General features: G+C 46.3%; 7 protein-coding genes across 7 annotated transcripts; 4 read left to right on the forward strand and 3 right to left on the reverse strand.

The window, feature by feature from the left end:
* Nucleotides 1-124: 124 nt before the first annotated feature.
* On the forward strand, nucleotides 125-1,794 carry GLAREA_04028 (uncharacterized protein; the record flags this gene model as incomplete). Its single annotated transcript, XM_008084281.1, has 3 exons — nucleotides 125-502; nucleotides 553-785; nucleotides 834-1,794. 3 exons carry the CDS (start codon nucleotides 125-127, stop codon nucleotides 1,792-1,794), a joined length of 1,572 nt encoding a protein of 523 aa, XP_008082472.1.
* A 1,306-nt stretch (nucleotides 1,795-3,100) lies between these two features.
* GLAREA_04029 (uncharacterized protein) lies at nucleotides 3,101-6,750 on the forward strand (the record flags this gene model as incomplete). The annotated part of the gene is made up of 6 exons (XM_008084282.1): nucleotides 3,101-3,299; nucleotides 3,350-3,643; nucleotides 3,697-3,713; nucleotides 3,763-4,041; nucleotides 4,087-5,193; nucleotides 5,251-6,750. The coding sequence occupies 6 exons, from the start codon at nucleotides 3,101-3,103 to the stop codon at nucleotides 6,748-6,750; spliced, it is 3,396 nt and encodes a 1,131-aa protein (XP_008082473.1).
* A 386-nt stretch (nucleotides 6,751-7,136) lies between these two features.
* Nucleotides 7,137-9,515, reverse strand: GLAREA_04030 (uncharacterized protein; the record flags this gene model as incomplete). Its single annotated transcript, XM_008084283.1, has 7 exons — nucleotides 7,137-8,103; nucleotides 8,244-8,431; nucleotides 8,498-8,581; nucleotides 8,627-8,890; nucleotides 8,943-8,965; nucleotides 9,023-9,251; nucleotides 9,309-9,515. 7 exons carry the CDS (start codon nucleotides 9,513-9,515, stop codon nucleotides 7,137-7,139), a joined length of 1,962 nt encoding a protein of 653 aa, XP_008082474.1.
* A 434-nt stretch (nucleotides 9,516-9,949) lies between these two features.
* GLAREA_04031 (uncharacterized protein) lies at nucleotides 9,950-11,427 on the forward strand (the record flags this gene model as incomplete). The annotated part of the gene is made up of 2 exons (XM_008084284.1): nucleotides 9,950-10,336; nucleotides 10,480-11,427. 2 exons carry the CDS (start codon nucleotides 9,950-9,952, stop codon nucleotides 11,425-11,427), a joined length of 1,335 nt encoding a protein of 444 aa, XP_008082475.1.
* Nucleotides 11,428-12,123: 696 nt separating this feature from the next.
* Nucleotides 12,124-13,244, forward strand: GLAREA_04032 (uncharacterized protein; the record flags this gene model as incomplete). Its single annotated transcript, XM_008084285.1, has 2 exons — nucleotides 12,124-12,411; nucleotides 12,516-13,244. The coding sequence occupies 2 exons, from the start codon at nucleotides 12,124-12,126 to the stop codon at nucleotides 13,242-13,244; spliced, it is 1,017 nt and encodes a 338-aa protein (XP_008082476.1).
* Nucleotides 13,245-16,364: 3,120 nt separating this feature from the next.
* GLAREA_04033 (Voltage-gated potassium channel) lies at nucleotides 16,365-19,556 on the reverse strand (the record flags this gene model as incomplete). Its single annotated transcript, XM_008084286.1, has 5 exons — nucleotides 16,365-16,754; nucleotides 16,825-18,573; nucleotides 18,625-18,763; nucleotides 19,153-19,326; nucleotides 19,399-19,556. 5 exons carry the CDS (start codon nucleotides 19,554-19,556, stop codon nucleotides 16,365-16,367), a joined length of 2,610 nt encoding a protein of 869 aa, XP_008082477.1.
* A 1,286-nt stretch (nucleotides 19,557-20,842) lies between these two features.
* Nucleotides 20,843-23,145, reverse strand: GLAREA_04034 (Concanavalin A-like lectins/glucanase; the record flags this gene model as incomplete). Its single annotated transcript, XM_008084287.1, has 2 exons — nucleotides 20,843-20,896; nucleotides 20,947-23,145. 2 exons carry the CDS (start codon nucleotides 23,143-23,145, stop codon nucleotides 20,843-20,845), a joined length of 2,253 nt encoding a protein of 750 aa, XP_008082478.1.
* Between the last annotated feature and the right edge of the window lie 1,052 nt (nucleotides 23,146-24,197).

A 24,197-nucleotide genomic window follows, 5' to 3' on the forward strand; every position in this document is an offset into this window, starting at 1 on the left:
TTCAACACTTTTCGATCCTCGCACTCATCAATTGAGCGACGCGGAGGAGGCGAAACGCGCAAGGAACCACCTTCCAGCAATATTTCTAGTCAATGAGATAATACAGACTTATTCATCTACCAAAATGAAGCTTTTGGATATCCAAACCGCCGTCGCGGCGACGATTCTGGCTTTGTCGCTGCCAGCCGAGGCGAAACATGGGCGTCATTTGTCGCATCTGGACGTGTTCGGGAAGAGGCACTCGCATTCGCATAAGAGAGTTCAAGCATCACCACGCGTAGAGGCAGTCGAAAGCGGTCTGGTGAAGCGTGGAGGAAGCTGTGCATTTCCCACCGATGCTGGCTTAGTTGCCGTCACTCCAAAGTCCATGAATGCAGGATGGGCGATGAGTCCCGATCAAGCGTGTACTCCAGGTAGTTATTGCCCTTATGCTTGTCCATCCGGGCAAGTCATGGCACAATGGGATCCGACTGCAACTTCTTATACCTTTCCGGGATCTATGGTATGTAGCAAGTAGGAAAGTTCGATTGCTGGCAACTGACCGAATCCTAGAACGGCGGTCTCTTCTGCGACAAAAGTGGCTCAATTAGCAAGCCTTTCCCTAACAAGCCTTACTGTGTTGATGGTTCGGGCGCTGTAGGAGTCCAGAACAATGCTGGTTCCGCTGTGGCATTTTGCCAAACTGTTCTCCCTGGAAACGAGAATATGTTGATTCCTACCCACGTTGATGATTGGGCTCAACTTGCGGTACCAAACCCGAGCTACTGGTGTAGCACGGCAGCTCAGTAAGTGTATTCGATATCCTGATCATATCATGACTAACCCACGAATAGTTATTATATCAACCCGCCGGGAGTGAGTATTGCTGACGGCTGTCAATGGAGTGATGGCTCTAAACCACTTGGTAACTGGGCACCGTATGTGGCAGGAGCCAATACTGACGCCAACGGCAACACATTTCTCAAGATTGGATGGAACCCAATCTGGACCGGCTGTAATCTTTCTGGGACTCCTCCAACATTTGGTATTAAGATCGTCTGCTCTGGTTCGGGTTGCAATGGCACCCCGTGTTCCATTGATCCAACTGTTGACGGAGTCGGTGGCGTGACTAGCTCTGATCAAGCATCTGGCGCAGGTGGGGCCAACTTTTGTGTTGTAACAGTTCCTAAAGGTCAGACCGCGAACGTCGTTGTCTTCAATGCTGGCAGCTCCTCCGGAGGCTCTGGTTCCGGTGGGAAATCTTCAAAGTCAAGCTCCAGCAGCAAAGAAAGCAAGGAAAGTCCTAGCCCAACACCTACTCCAAGCTCAACACCAAGTCCAACGCCAACTCCTACGCCAACCCCTACTACGTCAAGCACCCCGGCCCCAACTTCCACTTCAACTACCTCTAGCTCTACGCCAAGCTCCACCACAGCAACAAGTACCTCGAGCTCGTCCTCATCCAGCAGCATAATCAGCAGCACTAGCAGCAGTATCAGCTCGTCAAGCTCAGCCTCTTCCACCAGTTACTCATCTTCCTCCGCATCTTCAAGCAGCAGCACCACCAACACAACTACCTCCACGTTTCCAACTGCAACCAACAAACCCCACATTCTGTTCGAGAACCAAACATCTTCCCAATCAATCGGAGCCCAAGCCACAGGGACAGGCGATTCAGCACTGTCAGCCAATGAGACCGTCAGCTCAGGCGGGCCAACTGCCAGCAAAAAGAGCGCAGCGGATGGCATATTCGTCCCGGCTACAACCATCGCCCTCAGCGCGACTTTTGCCTTCTTCGCTGCTTTCCTCCTATAAAGAAACTTCGATCGCACATTGCGGCCATTCATCTTAATCGGAGTTACATTCATTGAGGCTTCAACAAACAAAATTTTCTTGACCCTGGATCGATTCTTGAATTTCACTTCTGATCCACTGGATTATGGTTTTATCCCATTCTAATACGTCTGGAGTTACGTAATTTTTATTACATGTATGCCAGCTATTCCAAGACGCTTGTCGCGGCATTTGGTTACATACCCGCCCCCGGATGCATACATGTATGCTGGAAAACACAACGGCGAAACACGCAAATCTTCTTTATGCACATATCGTTCACCTCTTTTTCCTGCTGGAGCAGCTGGAGATACCCCTGCGATGTTGTCTGATACCCTTGTTATTTGCTACCATTTACTTTGTCTTTTGCTTTATGCACACACCTGTCTATAAAACAGTTTTGGATATATATTTGTTTCTTATCTATCTTTTGTGGGAAATTTGGTGTGAGGGGTTGGGAAACAATTATCTTAGTATAAAACTTATTGTCTATTGTTGCGCGAGTAGAGGAAGATTTTGCGATGGAGCTGTTGGTTGGCTTGAATGCTTCTTTTCTTTATGATGTTTATGGTATTGACGTGGAGAACGAACAATATGTTCTGCTTCTGGTGGTTGGGCTTTGGATATTGAAGGGTGGAGGACCGGAGGAAGGGGATGGGTGAGTATTGGCTTCAGTCAAGCAGTACCGAGATAGTAGATTGAGATCAAATGCAAAATTTTGACTCACCTGTTAAAGCTCAGATATTCGTGAGACCATCTAATTGGTCCTTATGTAGGTAAGAGTTAGTGTGGTACAAGCTCTACTTACGTTGGAGGCGTTGCATACATGTTTTTCAACGAGAACAATAATATATTGCGGTACTGCGATTGAAAGGAAGAGAGAAGATCGAGGATCAAGAGCGTCACGTGTCTTCGTTGCTATCCGCACAGACCTATTTACCTTCAGAAGGCGCTAATTCGACGACGCGCCCGACGACTCGGCAGTGATACAGCTTGATAGTGCAGCTCGCTGAATCTACGCCTTGTTCCCATCAATTGCGGCGTACATAGGATGCAATTGACATTTACTGTCTGCTAGGATGGTTTCTCTGAGCTTTGTCAATTCTTAGTTCAATTGAGTCTGGAATTGACCTAGCGACCCCTTTAGTTCGAGGAACCATTCATTCCATCGCAATTGATCGCAAGCGTGTCCTGTTATGTGGGCAGAGCTATGTCTAGACAACTTCCCAACTTTCTCTCAAACAGCGAAAACTTTAAGGAAACCAGCAACGCAAGGTTCCACGAATGAATGATAGGTCTCACAGCAGCATCTTTTCCGCGGCGCAAGCCATGCGCGACAACATTCGATCAAGACGAGAGCTCCAAAATTGGTTGGCAGGGTGGTGCGCATAAATTCGGAGTCAGCGGTGTGTTGGAGGAACGAATCAATGGGCAAATAAAGTCTAGGACACCGAATAGGACTGAAAAGAGCACACGGGAAAGAGAGCGTGCGACAGGACGCCTGGACATAGTATTGTGCTTAATACAAACAGACAAGGGGTCGCGCGGGAAACATCGAGGAATAGGAATTTTGATGATGACTTTGTCATTGTTACGGAATCAGAGTCGGGGGAAGATTCGCAGTTACCTGAGCAAGAAGAGGAGCCCATTGAGGAGGTTGATCTAGTGTATGTTATGGACGATGAAGAGCAGGATGATCTTGAGGCTCAACAACATGATGGACCCGATACTCGTTCAAACGGAGTGGAAGAAGCCCAGGAAACTAGAGAGACCGGCTGCGATGAATTGGCACTGCCCGAGAATCATGAGGACACGAATAGGGATACTATGAGTGAGCCATGTGTAAATTGAATGAAATATTCCTATTGCTAACTATGACTACAGCTAAAGCGTATGACGAAGTTAGCCAAACTCTCAATCACCGGCTTCTCAACTAACAGTGACATAAAGATGACAAGAGGTGCTGTTTCGATGACAGGAACGCCTAGCAAGAAACGCTCGCGGACGGTTGCACCTAGCGATGCCACAAGCAGCAATGAGCCGATAAGTCCTCATAAATACGGAGACTCCGACTTGAGGCCCATGAAGCGCTTGTGTAGTTCAGACCGTGATAATCGTCGGAGTTCAGCTCCTTCCGAGATGATAAGAAGTCCGCATCAAACTTCGTACGCAAATGATATGCCCAACACTGATGACTTCGAGGGCGCACCAATGAAGCAAGAACCGACAGTACGTAACTTGAAATTTATATCATTGAAATGCTAATACTGGCAGGGACCGAACTGGATGCGGGATGGCATAGCATTGCTTCTTCAAAAGTTTGAAGGGTCGTTACTAGAGCCTGATGGAAGTTCAGTCAGGTGTCTGGATTGCCCAACATCGTATAAAACGACCCTCAACAAGACTTTTGGGCCTGTCGAGACTCATCTGAGGGGCAAAGGTCATATAGCAAAAGTCAAGGAGCGAATGGAGAAGCAAAGCTACCATCAGCCCTTCCCACAAAACACCAAGTCAATTGACTTCAACATGCTAGCCGAACCAGTTGCTGCGTATGCCAATCACGAACGACCGCAGTCAAGCAACCTATTAGCACAATTCCTCACCGCAGAACATCTCGAGAAATCCCGGGCTAGTCTCCAGATCGGCATGATTCAGCAAAGGCTGAGTGGTGTTGAGCAAAAGATTTCGCCTTTAGAAGCCCAAATGACGGAACTTGTTACCATCTCCAGGACAGGGGAAGAGAAATATCAATTGCTGCTTGACCGCCAGGAAAAATCCGAAGAGATATACGACCGGGATTATACTGATCTCGACTCAAGGCTAGTGAGGCATAGCGACCGACAAGACGACAAATTGAAAGAAGTGGAACACACTATCACCCGCAAAATATTAGAAAGCGATCAACTGACAGCGCTTGGCATGAAAATGGACAAGAACCAAAAGGATATCGAGGAAAAAGTGAAGGCATTGAATGAGATTGATGCAAGATCAAGGCACCAAGTCAGAGATGAAGTTGGCTTCCTTCAAGAAAAGCTCGATACCGCCACGGAAGCCAGCACAGTGCAACTAGACGACATGTCGCATCGACTATCACGTCTGGAGCAGAAAGTCGAGGTTCTAAATGAGGCGGGAGAGAAGAGAGAATCAGATATGAATCAACTTCGAAATTTGTGTAAGCGTACTGCCACCGACCTTGCACGATCGAAAGACGCCGATGCTGCCACACAGCAAAGAATCACGACGCTAGAGTCAAACTCTCGATGGCATACAGAACAGATCCGGGCGCGTCAGGTAGCAGAAGATCGCCTCCGACTAGAACTTGAAATTCGTCAGGAGGAGGGCAAGAAGCACCGTCAAAAAATTATAGACCTTCAGAGGCAGGTCGCCGGAAATGCTAAGGAGTTACAACAATGCCTGACTGCGAATGAATAACGTCAGGCTAGCGAGGAACAGTTCAAGCAGACGTTAATGGATCATATAGCCTCACAGTTTGAGTCTCGGGACGCCAAATTGAAGGAGATCGAAGCGCGACATCAAAGGTATACCACACTCAACAAATCTCTATGGGAACGTTTTAGGCTTCGAAATACGGAGCGTCATCGAGCTTCGGAAGAGTCGAATCGAGGTACACTAGCTAAATTTTCTGTTCTGGAAGACACGGTAAAAGCTATCTCGAGTGGAGCACTCGCATTAGAAACCAAAGTCAACGAAGCAAATGAAAATGTCAACGATAACTTCGAAGAAAATGATAGATATCTTACAGTTCTTGCAGAGGAGGTTGCGAAGATACGCAATGCATTGGACGGTTTTAGCGAGAAGGCACCTGAAACCTCGAACTCAATCGGCACTGCTAGATTGGTCAAAGCTGAAGAGAATACGGACATCCAATCCCGCGTTTTGAAATTGGAAGAAGCATTGCAAAAACCAAGCGAATCCGCCAATGCGCCACCATCACAACTACTAGCCCAAATCCCAGACTTCACAGCCATCCGCGACAAATTCAAAACTCTAGAACCCCAACTTACAACCTTGACTAACGCTTTATTACTTCACACATCTCGCCTCGCGGCCTTGGAAACATCTTTGATAGCAATGAAACAGGAATTCCAAGATCAGAACGTTAACACGTCCACACAAGTCTCGACTCTTACTAAGGGAGTACAAGAACTCCAAAAGAGCAACAGAGCTATGGAAGAGGGTTCAAAGAATATCGAACAGAGGATTGAGATGGTCATTCCGCTTATTTTTAATGAGATCAAAGAAGTTAGAAGAGGCGTTAATGAGCTTGCTGAGGAGTTGGAGGATGAGGGGCTTCACGGAGACGGTGAGGATGGAGAGATGGAAAATATTGAAGAGCTGCAAGATGGTGTAGGAGAGGATGTGGATGATGGGGCTCGGAGCGATGAGCAGGACGTGATGAAAGAAAAAGAAGCGTTAGAAGAGGAGCAAAGGGAGCTTAGCGGAGGTATGGCGGATGATGTGAACGACGAGAATGGAGAACGAGAAGCTGAGCAAGAGGTGAAAATGGAAACGGAAGAAGATGCCACAGAAGACGGTAGAGCCATGCCGGAAGACGTGGAAGAAAAGTTTGAAGAGATCCAACCAGAACAAGTCGTCGCCCCATTGGTGTCTACTCTTCCTGATACGAGACATGGATATAAGGACCCATACGAGGAAGTCACAGACGAAGAGGAAAGTGGGGAGGAAGAGGACGACGAGGAAGAAGAACTTAACCCCGAAGAAGAAGAAGAAGAAGATGATGATGATGACGATGAGGTTGAGGTTGAGGAAGAAAGCGTCCACAGCATCATAAGCGAAAACAGCGACATGCTCAACGAAAGTTCTCCAGAACCTAAAAGCGTCCTTGATGAGATAGATTCAGAAAGCGTTATGGACGACGACGATATTTCCGACGCAGTTCTACCGAGTATCGAATAACTAACGACATATACCCACGATTTTCATGGATTGATCTTCACATATTTTCTGCATCTAGGACTGGCTATTTATCTGGTATATATGGCCAATGGCGTTTGCTGGCGGATGATACCATTTACGGGAGATGTATTCTATTTATACCCATTAAGTTGCTGTAATTTAGAGATTTAAAGAGAATTTTGGAAGAAATGTTTAAAAGTTCTATGACTCTCTTCCTTGATTAATGACTTTAACATGTTTCTATTTAACTAACAATTTTCATCTCGGGGTATTTTAGCTCATCTACGCTCTATTTACACACAAATCTACGGCAATTTGCAAACCCACCAAGATTCAACAGCAGCATCAGCGATTCATCCATCTCAGCTCCAAACGAAACCAACATCCTAAAAATCACGAGGCTCATTCTTAATCCTTCTGGGCCGCTCCACCCCGGCCTTTTGCAGCAAATTCTGAATCTGCCCGTTCAACTTCCGACTCGTCTCCTGCGACTCCTTCATCAACGCCGTCGCGCTCTTCAAAGCATCCAGCGTCTTCTTATTCTCCTTTGCCATAGCTTCAAACTTCGCATTCATGGTCTTTTTAATCTCTTGCTGCGCTAAGTGATCCTGCCTCCTCTCAGCTTTGAGCTTCGCAATCCTCTTGCTTTGTCTCGTAACAGTTTCTTCGAGTTCACGCATCCGTTTAGTGGTGTCGATTCTCAGGTGTTCGATGGCTTTTCTCTGGATATCGTTCGTATCGAACATGTCGCCTAGCATTCTTGCGGTTTCATCGGCTGAGTGCTTCGATTTCCTACTTTGGGCGGCTTGGGATTGGAGCTCTTGGATCTCATGTCGGAGAGAGGATATTTCTGAATCGCGGTAAGTCCAACTATTGCCGTAGATGTCCTTTACATCTGAAATTCGAGCATCGGAGGGCCTCGAGTCGGTTTTCTGCTTAAGTTTGCTATTGTGTTTCGAAGCCTTTTCTGTCAATTTCGCAGACGAAGAGGCCATTGAATTAGAACTTTCCGATACAGGACTTGAAGTTGGCGGAGTAAGTGTGCGAGCAGCTGCAAATCTTCCGGCCACATTGTCAATCGCTTTTTGTGAGTGGTCCAACTTCGGGAATTCGGTTTTGCTTGCAAAGTCCAAGATAGCTCCATCCACTGTTGACGAAGCGGGTTCAAATAGAGAAGTTGGTTTTGCTTGGCCAGCCATAGTTTGTCCTCTAATGAGTGTGAAACCTTGGGGTTGTTGGTAATTTCGTGTCCAATCAATTTTCGCATTTTTTGGAACGGATCTAGTAGTTTTCAACGTAACTCCATCAACGTTCAGCACACTGTCTAATGGTTGCAGTGCTGTTGCACTGTGACTATGTCTCTGGGCGTGGTATCAGACATAAGCTTATGATTCAGTGAATGAGTCTCTGCACTATCAGGAGGAGATTGGGTAGCTCCAAGACCAGGAGATGACGCACGACAGTTTGCAGAATATAGATGTGTTTTGGCATACTCGTAACGCTCAATATCATGCCAAATGCGTCGGCCGCTAGGTTGCTCTTCAAGTCGTAACATTCTAGATAAGTGCTCCGGAGTCTTTCTAAATATTTTACCAGTTTTGCGTATTCTGCCGTAGACGCTCTCGAGATGTTTGCCAGTGAACACATGTTGCATAACCCAGTGCAAAACTCCTTTCTTACTCTTAGCATCACCGAGCATGATCATTCAATGTGACCCGCCCAATAGACGACAGTCGCAACACTTGACCCTTGTCTCGAGAATGTCGACATGAGTTTCGAATTCATCATCGGGATATTGTGTCTTCAATTCTTTCAGAGCATCTGAAACAATCTAGCAGGTGTTAATCAGTTACGAATACAAGGGAGTGGTCTTTACATTATGTTCATCTCTTCTTTTAATTTGCTGAGCCTCAACAGGGGCCGGAGTTCGTTTGATTATCACTGGCTCAGGGGGCGCTGATTGTATCTCCAGTTTTCGAATTTTGCTGCTAGGGCCACTGAAGCTTGATGTTGGGAGTATTGCAATTGGGCTTGAAGGCTCCGAGCCGCTCGAAAAACTACTCGCCGTGCTATTAGATCGGCGACGCTTGGTTCCTGCGAGTTGAGGCGGAGCAGGGTGCAATGTGGTTGCTTTTGACGGCTTAAAACTTTTAGCGGACAACATGGGTTAACGGATATGATTTACTACTCACATCTTCCACGGCCTCTGAAATCACTAAAAAGGGGTTAAGTCAGCAAATCAATTACAGACGTAATGCACCGAGTGACACACCTTCTGTGACTGCTTCTCGGTCTAGGAATGCTTCAAGTTTCCTCATAACCTCCTTAGTAGCTTCGCTAAGAGCCTGCTTGCAGAGCAAATCTATATACCACCCAGAGTTCTGGACAAGCTGATTGTTCGGGGTAGATATACTCCAGTGTCTGTCTTTACAGCTGGGGTGGAGTAGATACTGTGCACTTGGAGCCGTTCTGGCTCTGGGCCATGGCAACAACACTTTATCCTGCCCAGGAATCAGTTATGCATAGTTCCAGATTGGATTACATAGAGTGATATCTACCTTGATCATATAATCTGTAAGTCTTTCGAAAAGTGCTAGTCTTCGAACGTCATCTGCATTCGTTGCGAAAGGGTCGCAACTGAGCTGCAATTTCAATGCCGGCAATTCAAAGGGGCGAGTATATGGCATTTTGTTGGTGGTGCCAACTCCCACCATCATGGTGGTCAGTCGCGCAAAAACATTGTATTCCTCACAGGTAGTAGCCATTTGGTGACAAAGGCTGCAGTATATAGTTCTACGCCCCTAACGCGAAGCGTATCAATGCGACGAAGTCCTGCTAGAGTTAGAGAAGGAAGCCAATGGTTGAAATGAGCAACGGTTAAAAGCTTCCAAGTCAAGTCATGTATATGCTTGCGCGAAACAGCAACGCGTGTAGATATTCGAAAGACGCGACCGCGAACCGGAGCACGTGATGAGCAACCTGTCAGTTGTTCTTGCCTTCCCCAATCCTAATTCGGTGCATCCACTCACTTTCAAAAAGAATTCTCATGATGTGCACTTCTATTAAATTTGAGCTCTATGAGCCACAGTTTTTTGGAAGATAGTTTTCCGTTCCGCCTCAACAATTGTGTCCAATACCCGTCGCTTGCAGAACATTAAGCGAACCTACAAGGAGATTTATCGACAATCTCCTGTTCACAATGCCGTGTATGCAGAGGAAGTTCAACGGCTCGTACCTCATCACAATTCCTGTTACTGTTGCCAGACCTGGTGGCTCTCAGCACTCAAGAAACGTGGAAATATGGACCTCAAACCCTAGAGACCACGAGGCAGAGAAACGTCTCGCGCAACGAATTGCACTTGACGGTCTCCCAGCAGTATCTCACTTGCCGACAGCATCTCAACCTACTGTTACCACTGCAGCCACTTCTAACACTGATAAAGAGAAAAATCATTGGAGTGCAGAACGAGCCAGGCATGATCTATCTAGGTATGAGCAGGCAAGAGACCGAACTAACGATGGACGTAACTGGGATAGAGATAGAGGAAGACTTACTCAAGGTCAATCTTCAGTTGGGGACGCTGTTGTAGGTATCCTTTCCCCTATCATTGTGCCGAGCTACCTCAGTACATGGCGAGACGACATCAAGAGAAATTATTCCAAACTTACATCCCACACCACCTTTTACCTAGCCAAGACCAGTATCTAATTTTTTGCGTTTTATACCAGGCACCTGTCAACCCGAGCTCAAGAGACACTGAGGAGCGAGGCAGTAAACCTCAGTTGCAAAGCTCAGCGAACAAGAATCAAAGAAGCGACGTACCCCTTCCCGACCACCTCCCGCCCAGAGAGCCGGCATCGATGCGTCCTACCAATCTTCCTGCTGACAAACCCGCGGTTGCAACTATAAGCCTAGAAAGAGAGTCAAGGGCAACTTCTCACAGCTCTCAACACTCTTCTTTGAGAAAATCTTCGCGGGCAAGAGCCAGCTCTCGTTCTGCATCGAGAGAGGAGGAAAAACATGAAAAGCGGAAGCAAAGGGGTGAAGCAACCACGAGTGATGAGAATCCAAGATTGAAGCGGAAAGGAAACGAGGAAACCGAGGACCGTCGACTCAGAGGAGAGAATTCTCGCCTAAGAAGCCAAGTCAAGGAGTTATCTTCTGAATTAGACGAAGCCCTCGAAAGAATAGAGCGGAGGGATAAAGCAATCCACAGACTGAAGCTGGATGTCGCAGCGTTACAGCACACTTTGGGCAAGAAGCCTGACACAGTCAAAGGTTCCGACGAAGGACGCACAGTACCCCCGTCCAAGGATAAATGTTCAGCTCCAATAGGCGCTTCGGATGACTCAAAGGAGAAAAACGTTGAAAGTCGCGATCCACTTCAACAGCACTCTATGGATACACCAGGAGATGTTGGGATTGCTGTTACCAAAGACCAATCCAATGCTTTCCAACAAAGTAACCGCCGAGAACTCTATCTGCTGAAGACGTTAGTCATTACTCTCCAAACTCAAAAATTGAAAATGAACGACAATATTGCACTCCTGAAGCAAAGGTTAGAATTGATTAGGGGGGCGGTCAATCTTGACTTTGATGACAGCCTTTACGAGAAGCTGATGGTGAAATTGGACGATCAGGAACAGATTACTTATGAGAAACTCCGGAGTCTCTAAGGATTTGGCAAGCGACGTATGGCGTTCGTTCTAGTGTATACAGGTTATTGTTCCCGTGGTCTTATTCGAGGTCCTTCTCCCATAGCTTCATGTACAATAACGTTTTAGCATTGGTAGAAACCCAGTAACATGATACAATGGATGTTATGACAGAAGGATCAGCGTCCGAAATGACTCTCCTAGAATAGGAATATATCTGGATCATTCTTCTGGGGCTCGCAGAGGACAAAATAAGTGTCAGTTACCTACCCACTAGTCTTTGGACTGAATAAGTCGGCTTCGAGTAGAACTTTAGAAGGCTCATTGAGTCATAACAATTGACGGAATATGTCACATTGTTCCGAACAATCCACTAAATAGCGATATTCCGTCAACTCAAACGAGGAATTGTCGTGCTTCAATTGCCACTTATTCTATCCACCGCGAGTGGGCGTAGACTCTTGTTTTATCGTGGCAGAAATGAAAAGTTTCGATGATGATATGCACGTCCACGTGACTTGTAGCCAATCATCAACGCGATTACCACGTACCCATATATCACCGCCACATCTTCCGTGCAGGACATCGTTTTCATGAAACCTCATGTACAACCACATTTGTCATTGGGCGGTTTGAAAACATCATCCAAGAGCATATGGTGATGCTACTTCCAACTGCGGAAACCCTTGGCCCATATTTCTGTGATCTTGCATCACCATGAGCTGCAGTCGAGAAGAATTCCCTGGCTCATACAGTGTTATCCTAGAAGTCAAATACACAGGATCCCGCGGGTTAAGGCAAGCTAAAATATGGGTTTCTGACCCGCGTGATCATGCAGCAGAATATATACTCGCCATTCAAGTTGCGAAGGAAAATAAAGGAAAACGGATTAATCCAACTAAGCGCAAAAGGCTGAGAGAACAGAATCCTGATCCGGAACCTCATGTTAATGGCCTAAAACGGAAGCGTGGAAGGCCTCGTAAAGTTAGGGAAGAAAGTACACCTGTAAGTATTGTTGTGTGCGTTATGATGAGCTGCTTAAAGACTCGTCACCATCTCCATTTGCCTTCTTTCCCTTTTAGAAAGTAGATTCTAACTTCTCGACTTAGCTGTCTAACTCTCAAAACCCCAGCGAAGATGATCAGTACAGCGGTATACCAGGATACCCAGCCTCATCATCCGCATCTGAGTACGGCAATGAGTCTACACAAAACATATCTCCACCTCCTGCTCACGTTGAGCGGTCGCCCTCAACACCCGTCAATTCTGCAATCAACTCTCAGGCGAGAGATTCTCAGTCTGCAACCCAGTCATTTGTACGAATGATATTCGAAAAGGAACCTTCTGTTGATGTTCCGGCCCTTCGAGTTGACCGCCAGTCATCAATTCGATTGTCTGAGGACTCACTTAGAGCACCTGAATCAATAGCACCAGCACTTGCACAGGACTCATTCCATAGTGCACCTAACGCTGACATCCCAACCCATCAGCTTGATCACCAATCGTCACGCCATGTGTTTGAAAATTCATCCAGAGACCCTCCATATCCTCCTTTCCGGGAAATGCTGCAAAAGGGGGCGCTGGAACCGCTCGCGAAGCCCAATCCGTACAACGAGGCTGCTGCACTGGGGCGTATACGACTGCTAGAAGGGGAAGAGTCTCACTTAAGAAAAGAAAATATCTGTTTGCAGGATAGAATTGATGAATTAACATTCAATCTGGACAGAGCTAATAGAGAATTGAGAGTCAAGGATGAATCTCTTAAACTCAAGGATGAAGAGATCCGAAGTCTGAAAGCTGAGAGAAGGGAAGCAAGAAAGAATGGTACGGACACCTGAGCGCTCCTGAAGCCGTCCATGGAATTTTGACTGCCAACGTGCGATCAAAGTCGCTGAGATACAAAACGCTTGGCCGAAAATTATTCAGCTACGTCTGTAAGATGATCTATACCCGATAGCAAGCTTAACATCAAAGACATCTGGCAAGGATCCGAGGAAGCGCTACGGCTTGTGGAAAGACATCGATTCGTTTACAGGAGCTCCCATAACGAATCGACGTGGCGAGGAAGAAGATGAGGTTTTCAGCAACGCTGCTCTTCATAGCTTCTAGTCGGAGTTAACTTCGTCGATCAGGCACATACATGTTTACCTCAGGATAGCTCACAACCTTTCGCGGAATTATCGCCTTTTCAACGGACAATTCGGCCACGACTGGACAGATTATCGAAAGGCAAAAGGCAAAAAGGTACCATTGCATAAGAGTTCAGATTGGCCCCAGCTAGATTGAAAGGGGCGAGCAATCATTAGCGGCACCATGAAAGATGGCAAAACTTTCATATCGGGAATGATGGCTCATAAAAGGTGGAACTTCAAAAGAATATCTAGCATCAATCAGGTATAGTACCGAAGCCAAATAAACAAAAGTACATACACCAGCCTATCACCACACTCTCAATCCCAACACATCCAACCAACTTCCTTCCGCTCGCCTCATTGTAATGTTGCATTTCGCACGCCCTACCAAGTTTACCAAGTCTTCTTGGCTAGTCAGCAAGTTCCTTTTTGTGTCACCGCCAAGCGGCCCCTCATGCGTACATCCATAGATCCTACGTTACGGAATACAAACAAACTTAAAAATCATAGGTGAGTGCGAGATGAGGCTACAAAATGTTGCATATCGCAAGATCTGCCAACTTGTGCCTAGATCTTGGCTGCGATTTGTGAAGCTGCGAGGGGAGTTGGTGAGATGGTGGCAGAATGGGGCGGTGAGGCTGAGACGACATTTTATGTGAGGTTCTTTGATGTAGCTAATTCCGTGTCTCATCTGAAGAATCATATTGTATTTACATAAATATCCTACAATGTTCTTCATCGATTTCCTCTCCCCAAAATTCGGCACTTCCCACTACAAGACGGAACCCAACATCCACGCCAAGAGCCAAGCGAAATATCCGGTGAGTAACACATCCCCTTTTCTCTTCCCTTCTTCTCCTATCCAATCTCCATCTTCGTTATTCGTTCCTACAAAGAGAAGAATCTTGTTGCATTTCGACCACGCCGCCAACTCTGCCCAGCTTCTTGGAAGCTGATTCACAACCTCAAAGGAATGCGGCTGAAGCGGTCTAGACTGCATGATCATAAATCCTCAATACTCGTACCTTCTCTTCTTCACAATTCTCTTTATCTGTGAAATCAAATCGAGCAATAGAATTTTGTTGCACACCGCACCCCCCGCCAATTCCCTCTCCCCCTTGACCCTTCGCTCCCTCTCACGCCGTCCACCGCTCAAAGAAACAAAAATTCTCTTCCAACTCGCCAAGCACCAACTCAGGAATGAGGCTTTCCTTGGCTGAGAACATCGAAAATTATCCTCATCCGTTTTCAGTTACTAGACCCCTTATTTTGCTTATTCCACAATCTCTAAGATGAATAAGGAAAGGGGACTAGCTTTTGTTGCATTTCGAGATTCTTGCCAATGAGATCTAAGGTTCTTGGCTAGCATACAATGGATGGTGACTGCCGTGGGCGTACCGACGTCAGGATGTAGATCTTTGGATATCTCCGTTTGCACGACGACATAGTTTATCTGGAGGTGCAGAAATCTAGGCTTTGTTAATCTTCTTTTCTCCTATCTTCCTCTCATATCAAAGCGAATCCACGCGTGCTTTGTTGCACATCGACGCTTCCGCCAATATACACAAGACTTTTAGTAATCCTCCTCGTCCACCTTATTATATCACTTACTCAGACCGCCAAGACGACACCGACCACAAACCAGCCCGTTCGTCTCGCAACATCGCTCACGTAAAATGCTTTGTTGCATATCGTGAGTTCTGCCAATCGCACAAGATACTTGGCATTAGGTATACAGGTAAGAGTTTGATCAGAGTTTGTTGCATCTCGAGATCACCGCCAATATAGCTGAAATACTTGGCATATTCTTATTCATCGTCCTTGGAAACGACCAGGTCTTGATCGGTAGGATCGAGTCAGGAATTCGGAATGAATAGTTGCTTTACAGTATTTCTACTCAATTAGAACTGGCCAAAATCCTGTCCGAATTAGTATATAAGACAGGTAATCGGCCAAAATACACATCTAGTGACCAGAACGAGATTTTGTTAATAATAAAGGCTCTCCAAAACTCAGCAATTCCCGGGTAGAAAACCCTTCGATGAACTGAGTATATAATTTAAAATTCAACACTATTATCCACCCGCGTAGGCGAAATAGAGGTACTTACCACATCTCAAACACAAATCACCTTTTTATATACTACTGTCCTACCCTACTCAAACCCCACTCCCCCCCGAAAATCCGTCAATCCCCAAGAATAAAAAAAACCCCTTGATAACAACCAATTCTACAATATCAAAGAGTCATCTATCCTATGAGGCAATGCCATGACTCCATCAGTCATTCCCATAATGAATAAGTAAAAACACCATAGCTTGTTAAGTAAAATCTCTCAGGATTAGAGACATGAAAATTGTCCCTTAAGAATATATAGATGTTTTTTCAAGACGGAAGCATTCAAAGTATTCCCCAGAATTTGTATCAGTTGATCTTGTATTTCCAGCTTAAACATAGTGCTATGAGTAAACGACAAGAGCTTCTCGTCATCGACGTTTGGGGTGCAAGATTTTCCCTCTCAAGTAAGATAGGGTTGGATTTTATTTGTTATAATAGGAAGGGTCCCTATGGCTTGTAACCCCAAGTATTCTATATCGATCATCTGGAAAGCGTCAGAGTAAATACATACATAATATTATAAACGATCCACTATATCCCAATAACGGTTAACCACCAGGGCTCCTAAAGTCCTAGTTACACTCCAGTAGAACGCCAAATCACAAAATTCAAACTCCCCAATACCCAATACCCGCGCCCCTATTCCTAGGACCCAACCTAAAACCCAGGGTATAAATGCTAATCCCACTAACACCCAAAAACATCACATCAACTCTTAACACTACTCATCCAATCCCCCATCTCCCCACCCCTCAGTCCATCCTCCAGCACAACCCTAACCTCTCGATCCATCCTCTCCCGTTCATCCTCCCCCTCATCCGTATCCCTTCTTATTCTCTCCTCACTATCCTCCACACCCTCGCCCTGCTTATCCTTTCCCTTCGCATGCCGCTTATGCAGCGGCACGACCTCCTCGCCATCTTTCGTGCGTCTCAGCACAGGTGAGATATCACCCGCTTCGTGGGGAGGATGGTCGTAGGAATAGCCTTTTCGATGACCGGGATGAGCTGGGTAATTGGGATGTGATGAATGCCCGGTATCGAGATGGTGGAGTGTGTGACCAGTTTCGTGGTCGACTTTACGGAGGGCTTTCTTTGCCTTGATAGAGTCTCGAATTAGTACGTCCAACTCCAGAGCTTATGGAGGGAAAAGGAAATATCAGACATACCTTCCTATCCTGCACCTTTGTATACCGATCCAAACTCTCACAGAGCCGTTCAAGAACCCACTCCGCCTCACCTACCTCCGCTAGCATAGGACTATCCTCGCCAATCCAATCCCACTTCACAAGTCCCAACTCTCCACCCTCTCCATCCTCGTCGCCTGAAGTATCGCCATCACCCTCCACGCCCTTTGCACTGAACCGAATAAGCCTGGTGAACTCAACCCACTCCTCGTAATCATATTTGACAGGCTGATCAGCACGTAAATCGTTAGCCACGCGTTTGATGGTTTTCGCCAACCGGCGCGCGAGTTCATGATCCGTTTTTGCCGGTATTTTTTCTTCGGCCAGGTTTTCGAGGGTTTGGGGTTCAGCGGTGATTTCCTCGTCTGGTCTGGGTAATTCAAAACCGGCATTGATTCGAGCTTTGGCCTCTCGTTCTTGAGTCTTGCGCTCAATCCAGTCTTTTAGTTGCGGATGACTTTCAAGAAAGTCATGCCACACGCCCTCTTTAGGCATCACAGTCCAATCTGCGAGCTTGAAAGTTCCACGATTTATACTTCCAACGACGGTTTCTGACATATCAGAGATTAGAATTGTCATTGTAGGAATGGCGATAAGAGACCAAATCACAAAGAATGGTTTTCCAGCGTTCGATTTGGGTGAAAAGTCGCCGTAGCCGATTGTAAGAAGAGAGACATAGCAGAAGTAAAGAGCTTCAAAGTAGCTGAGGTCTTGGATTCGGTGCTCCGCGTACATGAATACCAATGCTCCTACACACCAGAGAACACCGAATGCGAAGACCGACATAGATAACGCCCAGTATTTTTCGAATTTGTGAGTGTTGGATTGGATTTCTCGCATCGCTTCGAATCTATCCTTCTCCTCTTTGAGCAAAACCAGTTTGGCACGTCTGGCAGATCGTCGTGCTTCAGCAGTAGCTCCTGTTGCTCGCGCTTGTAATTTTGCATCTCGACTGAGGGCAGTCTTGGCCCCGTGAGAGTTGTGTCGTCCAGCCCCACCTCGTCCACCTCCTCCAGCGTGTCCTTTTTTCTCACGGAATTCGATAGTCCGACCCTTGACATGAAAATGACCATATTGGTCTAATGAATCGCGCGTTTTCAGCAACGAGTTCGCATTTAATCCATCTGACGCTCTCCGGGACAAGACGGAAGCCTTTCTTGCTTCAGTAGACTCTCTTCTCGGGGGTAGTCCAAGACGGTCTCTTAACTCCTTCTCGCTCGTGACCGTTCGACTAAGAGTCTGTTCTCTCTTCTGAAGCTGATGTTTTCGAATAACCTTGTCCTTTGACATTCCAATAGCGAACTTTCGAATACTGTTGATCATGAGACCCAAAAATATAATACCAATTACAGAATATGGAAACACCAGTCCCCGAGCAGCATCATTAGTTCCGACATAATCGCCAAATCCGACTGTTAAGACAGTGACATCGCAGAAATACAAGGCATCCGCATAACGCCAATCACAGACTCTAGCAAATACGGCAGCGCCACCAGCTAACCAGAAAAAGAACATCATCGTCTGGAGAATAAGCGTCCGTTGATCATCGTCTAGGTCGAAATGTTGCGGGTAATGCCCCAAAAAATATCCAAGCATATTGACCATCAACATCATAGAACCAATAAGGTAAAGTACCGCCGCAATGATCGCGTGCCAAAATCCTTGAGAATACGTTTCTCCGGGTCGTATAGGCGGAACGTAATTATTCATCGCAACGATAATACCGATGAGCTGGAAAAATGTTAGCATATACTCAAAAATGGTGAAAGATGGGAGAAATACAATTCCCGTGGCAAAATACCATGCAATAATGGTCACTGGTAACGCAATGATATATCGAACCCTTTTCGTGAAATTCAGCAGCAGAAGGAAGTTTCCAAAAAACCCAAATCCGAGGGATATAGCGTTGAGTACAATTTCCCTGTTAACTCATTAAATCAGCTTTCTGTATCCACTGATGGGATTGGTAATAGCCACTCCAAAGCAAGGAAATCTGGTGTTGGGTCCGACTTGCAGCGAACATGAAGAGCCGCGATCGGAAACCAAGACTCTTTCTCATCTGAAACAAAATACAGAGTACTGTTTCAAAGTAAGAGAGGAAGCTTCGTCTCTCGTCCGATGCTTTTCTTGTCCAACGCGAGACCAATTATCAACCCTTCCACTCCAACAATGCATTTCCTCTCCCCTCCAAAACCTCTCATCACTGACAAAATCGCCCCAAATGGATACCTCTGGACTCCAAAACCAAGGCCTCCCAATATCTCCAAAAAATAACAATTCAAAAATCATGCGCAGCCCAGGAAAACTCACCAATGCGGATCCGCAATATCCACCCCATACTGATCGCTCCCCTCGGGCAACACCCCATCATTCGGCAGCGTAACCCTCCATTTCGAGACCAGCGCCGCAATACTCAGCACATTCGCCAACGGTCCCAACGTCGCCGCGATCAGCGGGATGGCTGTTGATGCGAACCACCAGTCCCTGAAACCTATTAGCTCTTATCCCGCCCCAATCCTTTTGCTTTGTCTTCCTCGGTGTGAGAGGTGTACCTACTGAGGCAAATCATCCGTCTTCCCTCTCAACCTAATCGTCGGCAGTCTGCCGGGCGTGCTGATCGTATGAATAGTATCCGCCTCGAGCAGACGGTTGCGGGATGCCATGCCGGTGCTATCCTGCGACGCGGGCGGCGATGGGTCTTTAGGGGATTCCATTGTTGTCATGGTCTTTGTGGGAGCTGCATCGTTATCCGGTGCCGTCTCTTTGGGTTCGAGGCCGGATGGCGAGCGATTGAGTGGTGATGATTCACTGCCTGATGAGGACTATTTCCTCAATTGAATCCTCTCGTCCAAAACAATGAAATGTCAAGAACGAAAGAACAAGAATAGTCCTCCCAAGTTTCTACAAAGAACTAAACGTCTAGACCCGCCAGGCCCGCCTTATCACCTGCATGCACAGTAATAGCTCCGATCCACTCGCGCCTGCCCGTGCTCAACATACGCGGGGTCCCGTCGCACAGTCAGAATCGTCGTTCAGAATAGGCTCCCTACAGAAATCCATACGAGTCTCGTGATGAACAATAATTACCAGCTGAGGAAATCTGACAGAAAGTCTTGCGCGGGTTTCTTTGTCTTGCTTATCAGATAGGCGAGGTTTTGGTGTATCTTATCCCCGTACGAAAGGGATAGGCTATGGAATTATGTCAGAGGCCGACGCAGAAATGGAGAGGTATGGGAATTCGTGGTAATTCGGATTTATTTGGGGATACACAGTAAAACAAGCTCGATGTAAAGTTAGTATGTAAACCATGGTTCGAATACGATACATCTTTCCTTTCCAAGCCAGAGCTTCATGCATACAAATAACCTTATTCATCCCCCCGCATTGTCGCCTTGATCAGTCAGATAACCGTGCGGCGTCCAACAATTACAACATTGCACCAGGTTCCGGGTTTCGATTCATACGAAGTAGCTGAGTAAGTTTATAAGTACAAGGGTTTACAAATTCTCACTTGCCCGAGAGCATATGGACATTCCAGATTCAAGCATATCTGTGATATTTTCACAGTTCCAATTGATTTCAGCTATGTCATAGAGCAAAATAGCATATCAAACCACCTCTTCGGGTCTGACATAATATAGACATATCATCCGGCAAGTCACTCTTGACTTGACGGCCAGATACGAAGAAAACTCGAAACATGCCGGGGAAATGCCACTTCCCCATCGCAAAGCCCATCCCAAAGCCCATTCTAAACAGCATTCCAGCTGCGACATGTACATTGACATGAATATAACCCCCTCTATAACGCCATCATATACGGGTCGTGAAATCCTCAAAATGGATATATGTATGTGCCCAATGACTCCTTAATCCCCTAAGCGCCAGTATCTGAGTCCAATTCAGATCGTAAAACCAATATTAATTCCAGTATGTGTCGGTCATTATGTGCAACACCACGATTGCGGTGGTCCAATAGATTATTATGCATTAGGTGGTCTTAACACCCCGTAAGTTTGTTCTTCGGCCATTTGTAGCCTGTTTCAGCCCATGACTAAAGTAGTGTTAGTGTTTGCAGTGCTGGTGATACTAAGTGAAACTTACAGTGACATTAGGATTCCTGTAGGCAATAGGATGGTCCTTGATATACTGAGTCGTTGGGTACCCAGGAGGGTCACAAGTAAGACTTTCTTGGCCAGCTTTTTGATATATTCGCACATAATCGATATGCATGACTGTCGGAAATCTCAAATTTGGCGCGTCTATCTGCGTCCACGAAGCACTGTAGCCGAGATTGAGAATCATAGACATTGGCTCCATAGGCACTTGACGGGCTCCAACATTTCCGTTCTTTCCAATGGCTCTGCTGTCCATGATGAAAGAAGGATTCTCGCCCACAAACCACGCAATCTTTCCAGTTGGTGCAGCACCGGGTACATATTCAAATGCATACTTCTGATAAGCGAGGCCATCATACCAACCATTATTCAACAGAGTTGTAGCACTGACAGCTTGTTGGAAAGGACCACCGCAATAGCCATTCATCTGAGTAGTGTTGTAGTCAGGCATTGCCATAAAGTCAGAGTTTGGTCGATAAAAGTTGTCGAAGGGAGCCACTTGTAGAGACTGCGTGACCACCCCGATTCTGTTGTTTGGATCTACTGAACCCTCAAGGATGTCCAATTCAGGAGCTCCCCTCCCTGTTCCTGGACTGGGATGATCTTCGCCGGTGCAGATACATGACGCAAGCTTCTGACCAGGAAGGTACGAAAGTCCACTTGAATCAGATTGATTTGGTGTGATTCCAGAATCACAGCCATTATACGTATATGGCCAGACTCCCTCAGTTGTCGCTTTGAAGCCAGGTCGACCTAAATTTCCCATACTCCAGACACCCGGCCAAAGTCCAGGAATTCCAGAAGGTCCAGCCAAAGATACTGAGACCTCCATGACGCCACCCTTGAAGCACATTTGATTCCAGCTGTTCAACATTCCAGATCGATATTGAAGCCCATGGTTAGGAAAAGAGTCAAGTCTGAGCTGCAAAGTACCATTGGCAGTGGTAATGGCATCTGGATCATACCATTCAAAGTCCTGAGTTGCACCATACCAGAGATCTGCACCCGTCCAATATGGGTCGTCTTCTGGGTAGAACGTTCTCCCCGGCTCGTTGAATTCATCACTGAAGACTAATTTCAGCTGCGTCGAATCAAAAGTACTCTTTCGGGTCATGGCATTCGCTGGTGTATCTGGATCAATCAATGTCTTTCTAATGTTTTTCATCAGTGGGTAGGTCCTGTTGTTGACGTGGGCCCATGCTGGTCCGAAATCGTTCGGATCAACTCCTTTTACCCTGGGGGTAAGATAATGTCGGCCTAGAGTCAAGACTGGAAGAAGAATGAAAAGACATAGAAGACCAAGTACTAGAATTGCGCCGCCCATGGTATTGACAATTTGACGACGCCCGAAGTAATCCGACCATCTAGTTTTGTAAGTTATGTCGTCGTCATCTGCAGGCATATGGATTCTATCATCATCTTCCAGCTCATTAGAGTAAAGTATGAAACCCTTTTCTCCCCCATGATATGGATCGAATGCTCCAAGACTATCGTCAGGATATCCCCATTTTTCCAAATCTGCTTGCGAGTCGCTGAACGGGTTCTTGGTGGTTGTTCGTAGTAGGGCAACATCCGAAGCAGCCGATGAGATATTGAGTAATGAGGGCCTTGAGCTTGACGCGAGGTTCGTGCTTGATGAAGGATATCGCGAATAATCGCGACCAAGATCTTTCAAGGACTTTGGCGTTTCGGTGCCGGAAGAAGACAATGCTTGTGCAGACTTTTGTCGTAAGATTTTTTGAGGAGGACTTATCCCAACTGTATTTCTCTTGCCTTTTACTGGTGTAGAAGTGCTATCGACGCTGCGATTTTGATCCTCTCCTGAAGACTGAGAGTCACGTACCGAGACAGTATCAGAGTTTGAGAGAATTCCGTTGCTGCCATTGAGAGAGGAATGTGATGAAGAGTTATTCAATGGGGAAGGAACAACTGGCGCGTATGAACCCCTGCGGTTTATACTTGCTGTTGATAACTGTCTCGTCAATTGTGAGGGATTCGGACCGAGGTTTTGTGATGCGTAAGAGCTATTTGGACGTGACAGCTCTGGAATGGGAGTATTAGCTCCCGTATCGAACGGGTTCAGTTCGGCTAAAAGTGTGGAAATAGGACGACTCGAATGTCCTATTTCATCTGATGTTCCTGTCGAAAAACGCGCCGATTCCTCAACTCTTTTTGGTGATGCCATTTTATAGATTTCTTTCTCGTAGATATCCTTTAAACCTGATCTTCTATTCTATCAATTCGCGTCCATCGCGGCCGCCAAAGGAACACACGTGTATGGGCGCAATCAATGTGGTGCGACGTCCAAATTGAACCGTAACAGGCAACGGATATGGCGGAAGTCGTGGTGATTGAGCGATGAAGTGAGGGTGGAATTGGTCGGAGAGTACCGCCAGGTGATGTTTTTCCAGGGCTCTCTTTTCTCTGAATCACAGAGAAATCGTTCGAACTTGGTTGCGCCCTTATCTATAGATTAAAACGAATGTTAATCTTATGGTAGTTCGGGAGTGGCCTGATTGGGAAACGATGGTATTGGTAGGTGCTGGAGTGAGTAGCTGGAAACGATTGTTGTATGAGAACGAATGTCGTTACGAAAATCGAAAAGTGAGAGTATCGAGAGTTCGAAAGTGAAGGATGCGGTAGAGTGAGTAAGGAAAAGAGAGAGGAAGAAAACGAGTGACGCCGGATTGTGTTGGTACTGTATATGCGGATAAGGTTGGTGGAGAGTCTGGACAGGGGGGTGGGGAGACTTGACGAAAAGTGCTGGGGTAATTTTGCTTGCAGCGTGCTTGACTCTAGCTTCCGGCTTGTCCTGCCGAATCAGAACAAAGCAATCACGACGGGCATTCGAATTGTGGTCCCAACCTTCAACGGCGCTCAGGGCATGACGGCCCATGTTGAAAAATTATGACGTTTGAAGGTGTTTTTTACATGTATTCGATGCTGTATTTAACTTCTTCGCATTTTATTTTATTTGAAGAATAGAGATCTACCCAGACGTTAATTGACGCCTCCCGTCGTTCTCCTATCTCAATACGGAAGTAACCTCGTAATGCAGCGTTGACTGGCATTTGTTCGTACAAGTCCACTTTTATGTCAGATATCAACCAATAGATAAGCTTTGGATAACTAGCGACGCAAGCGTGCTCGTGTCTGTACATCTGCTGAGTAACTGTGAAAAGTACTTGTATACCTTATACCAAGGTAATTATACATGAACATAAGGAAGTATTGCGA

The sequence above is a fragment of the Glarea lozoyensis genome (assembly GCF_000409485.1).
Source record: "Glarea lozoyensis ATCC 20868 chromosome Unknown GLAREA2, whole genome shotgun sequence".
NCBI classification, from domain to species: Eukaryota; Fungi; Ascomycota; class Leotiomycetes; order Helotiales; family Helotiaceae; genus Glarea; species Glarea lozoyensis.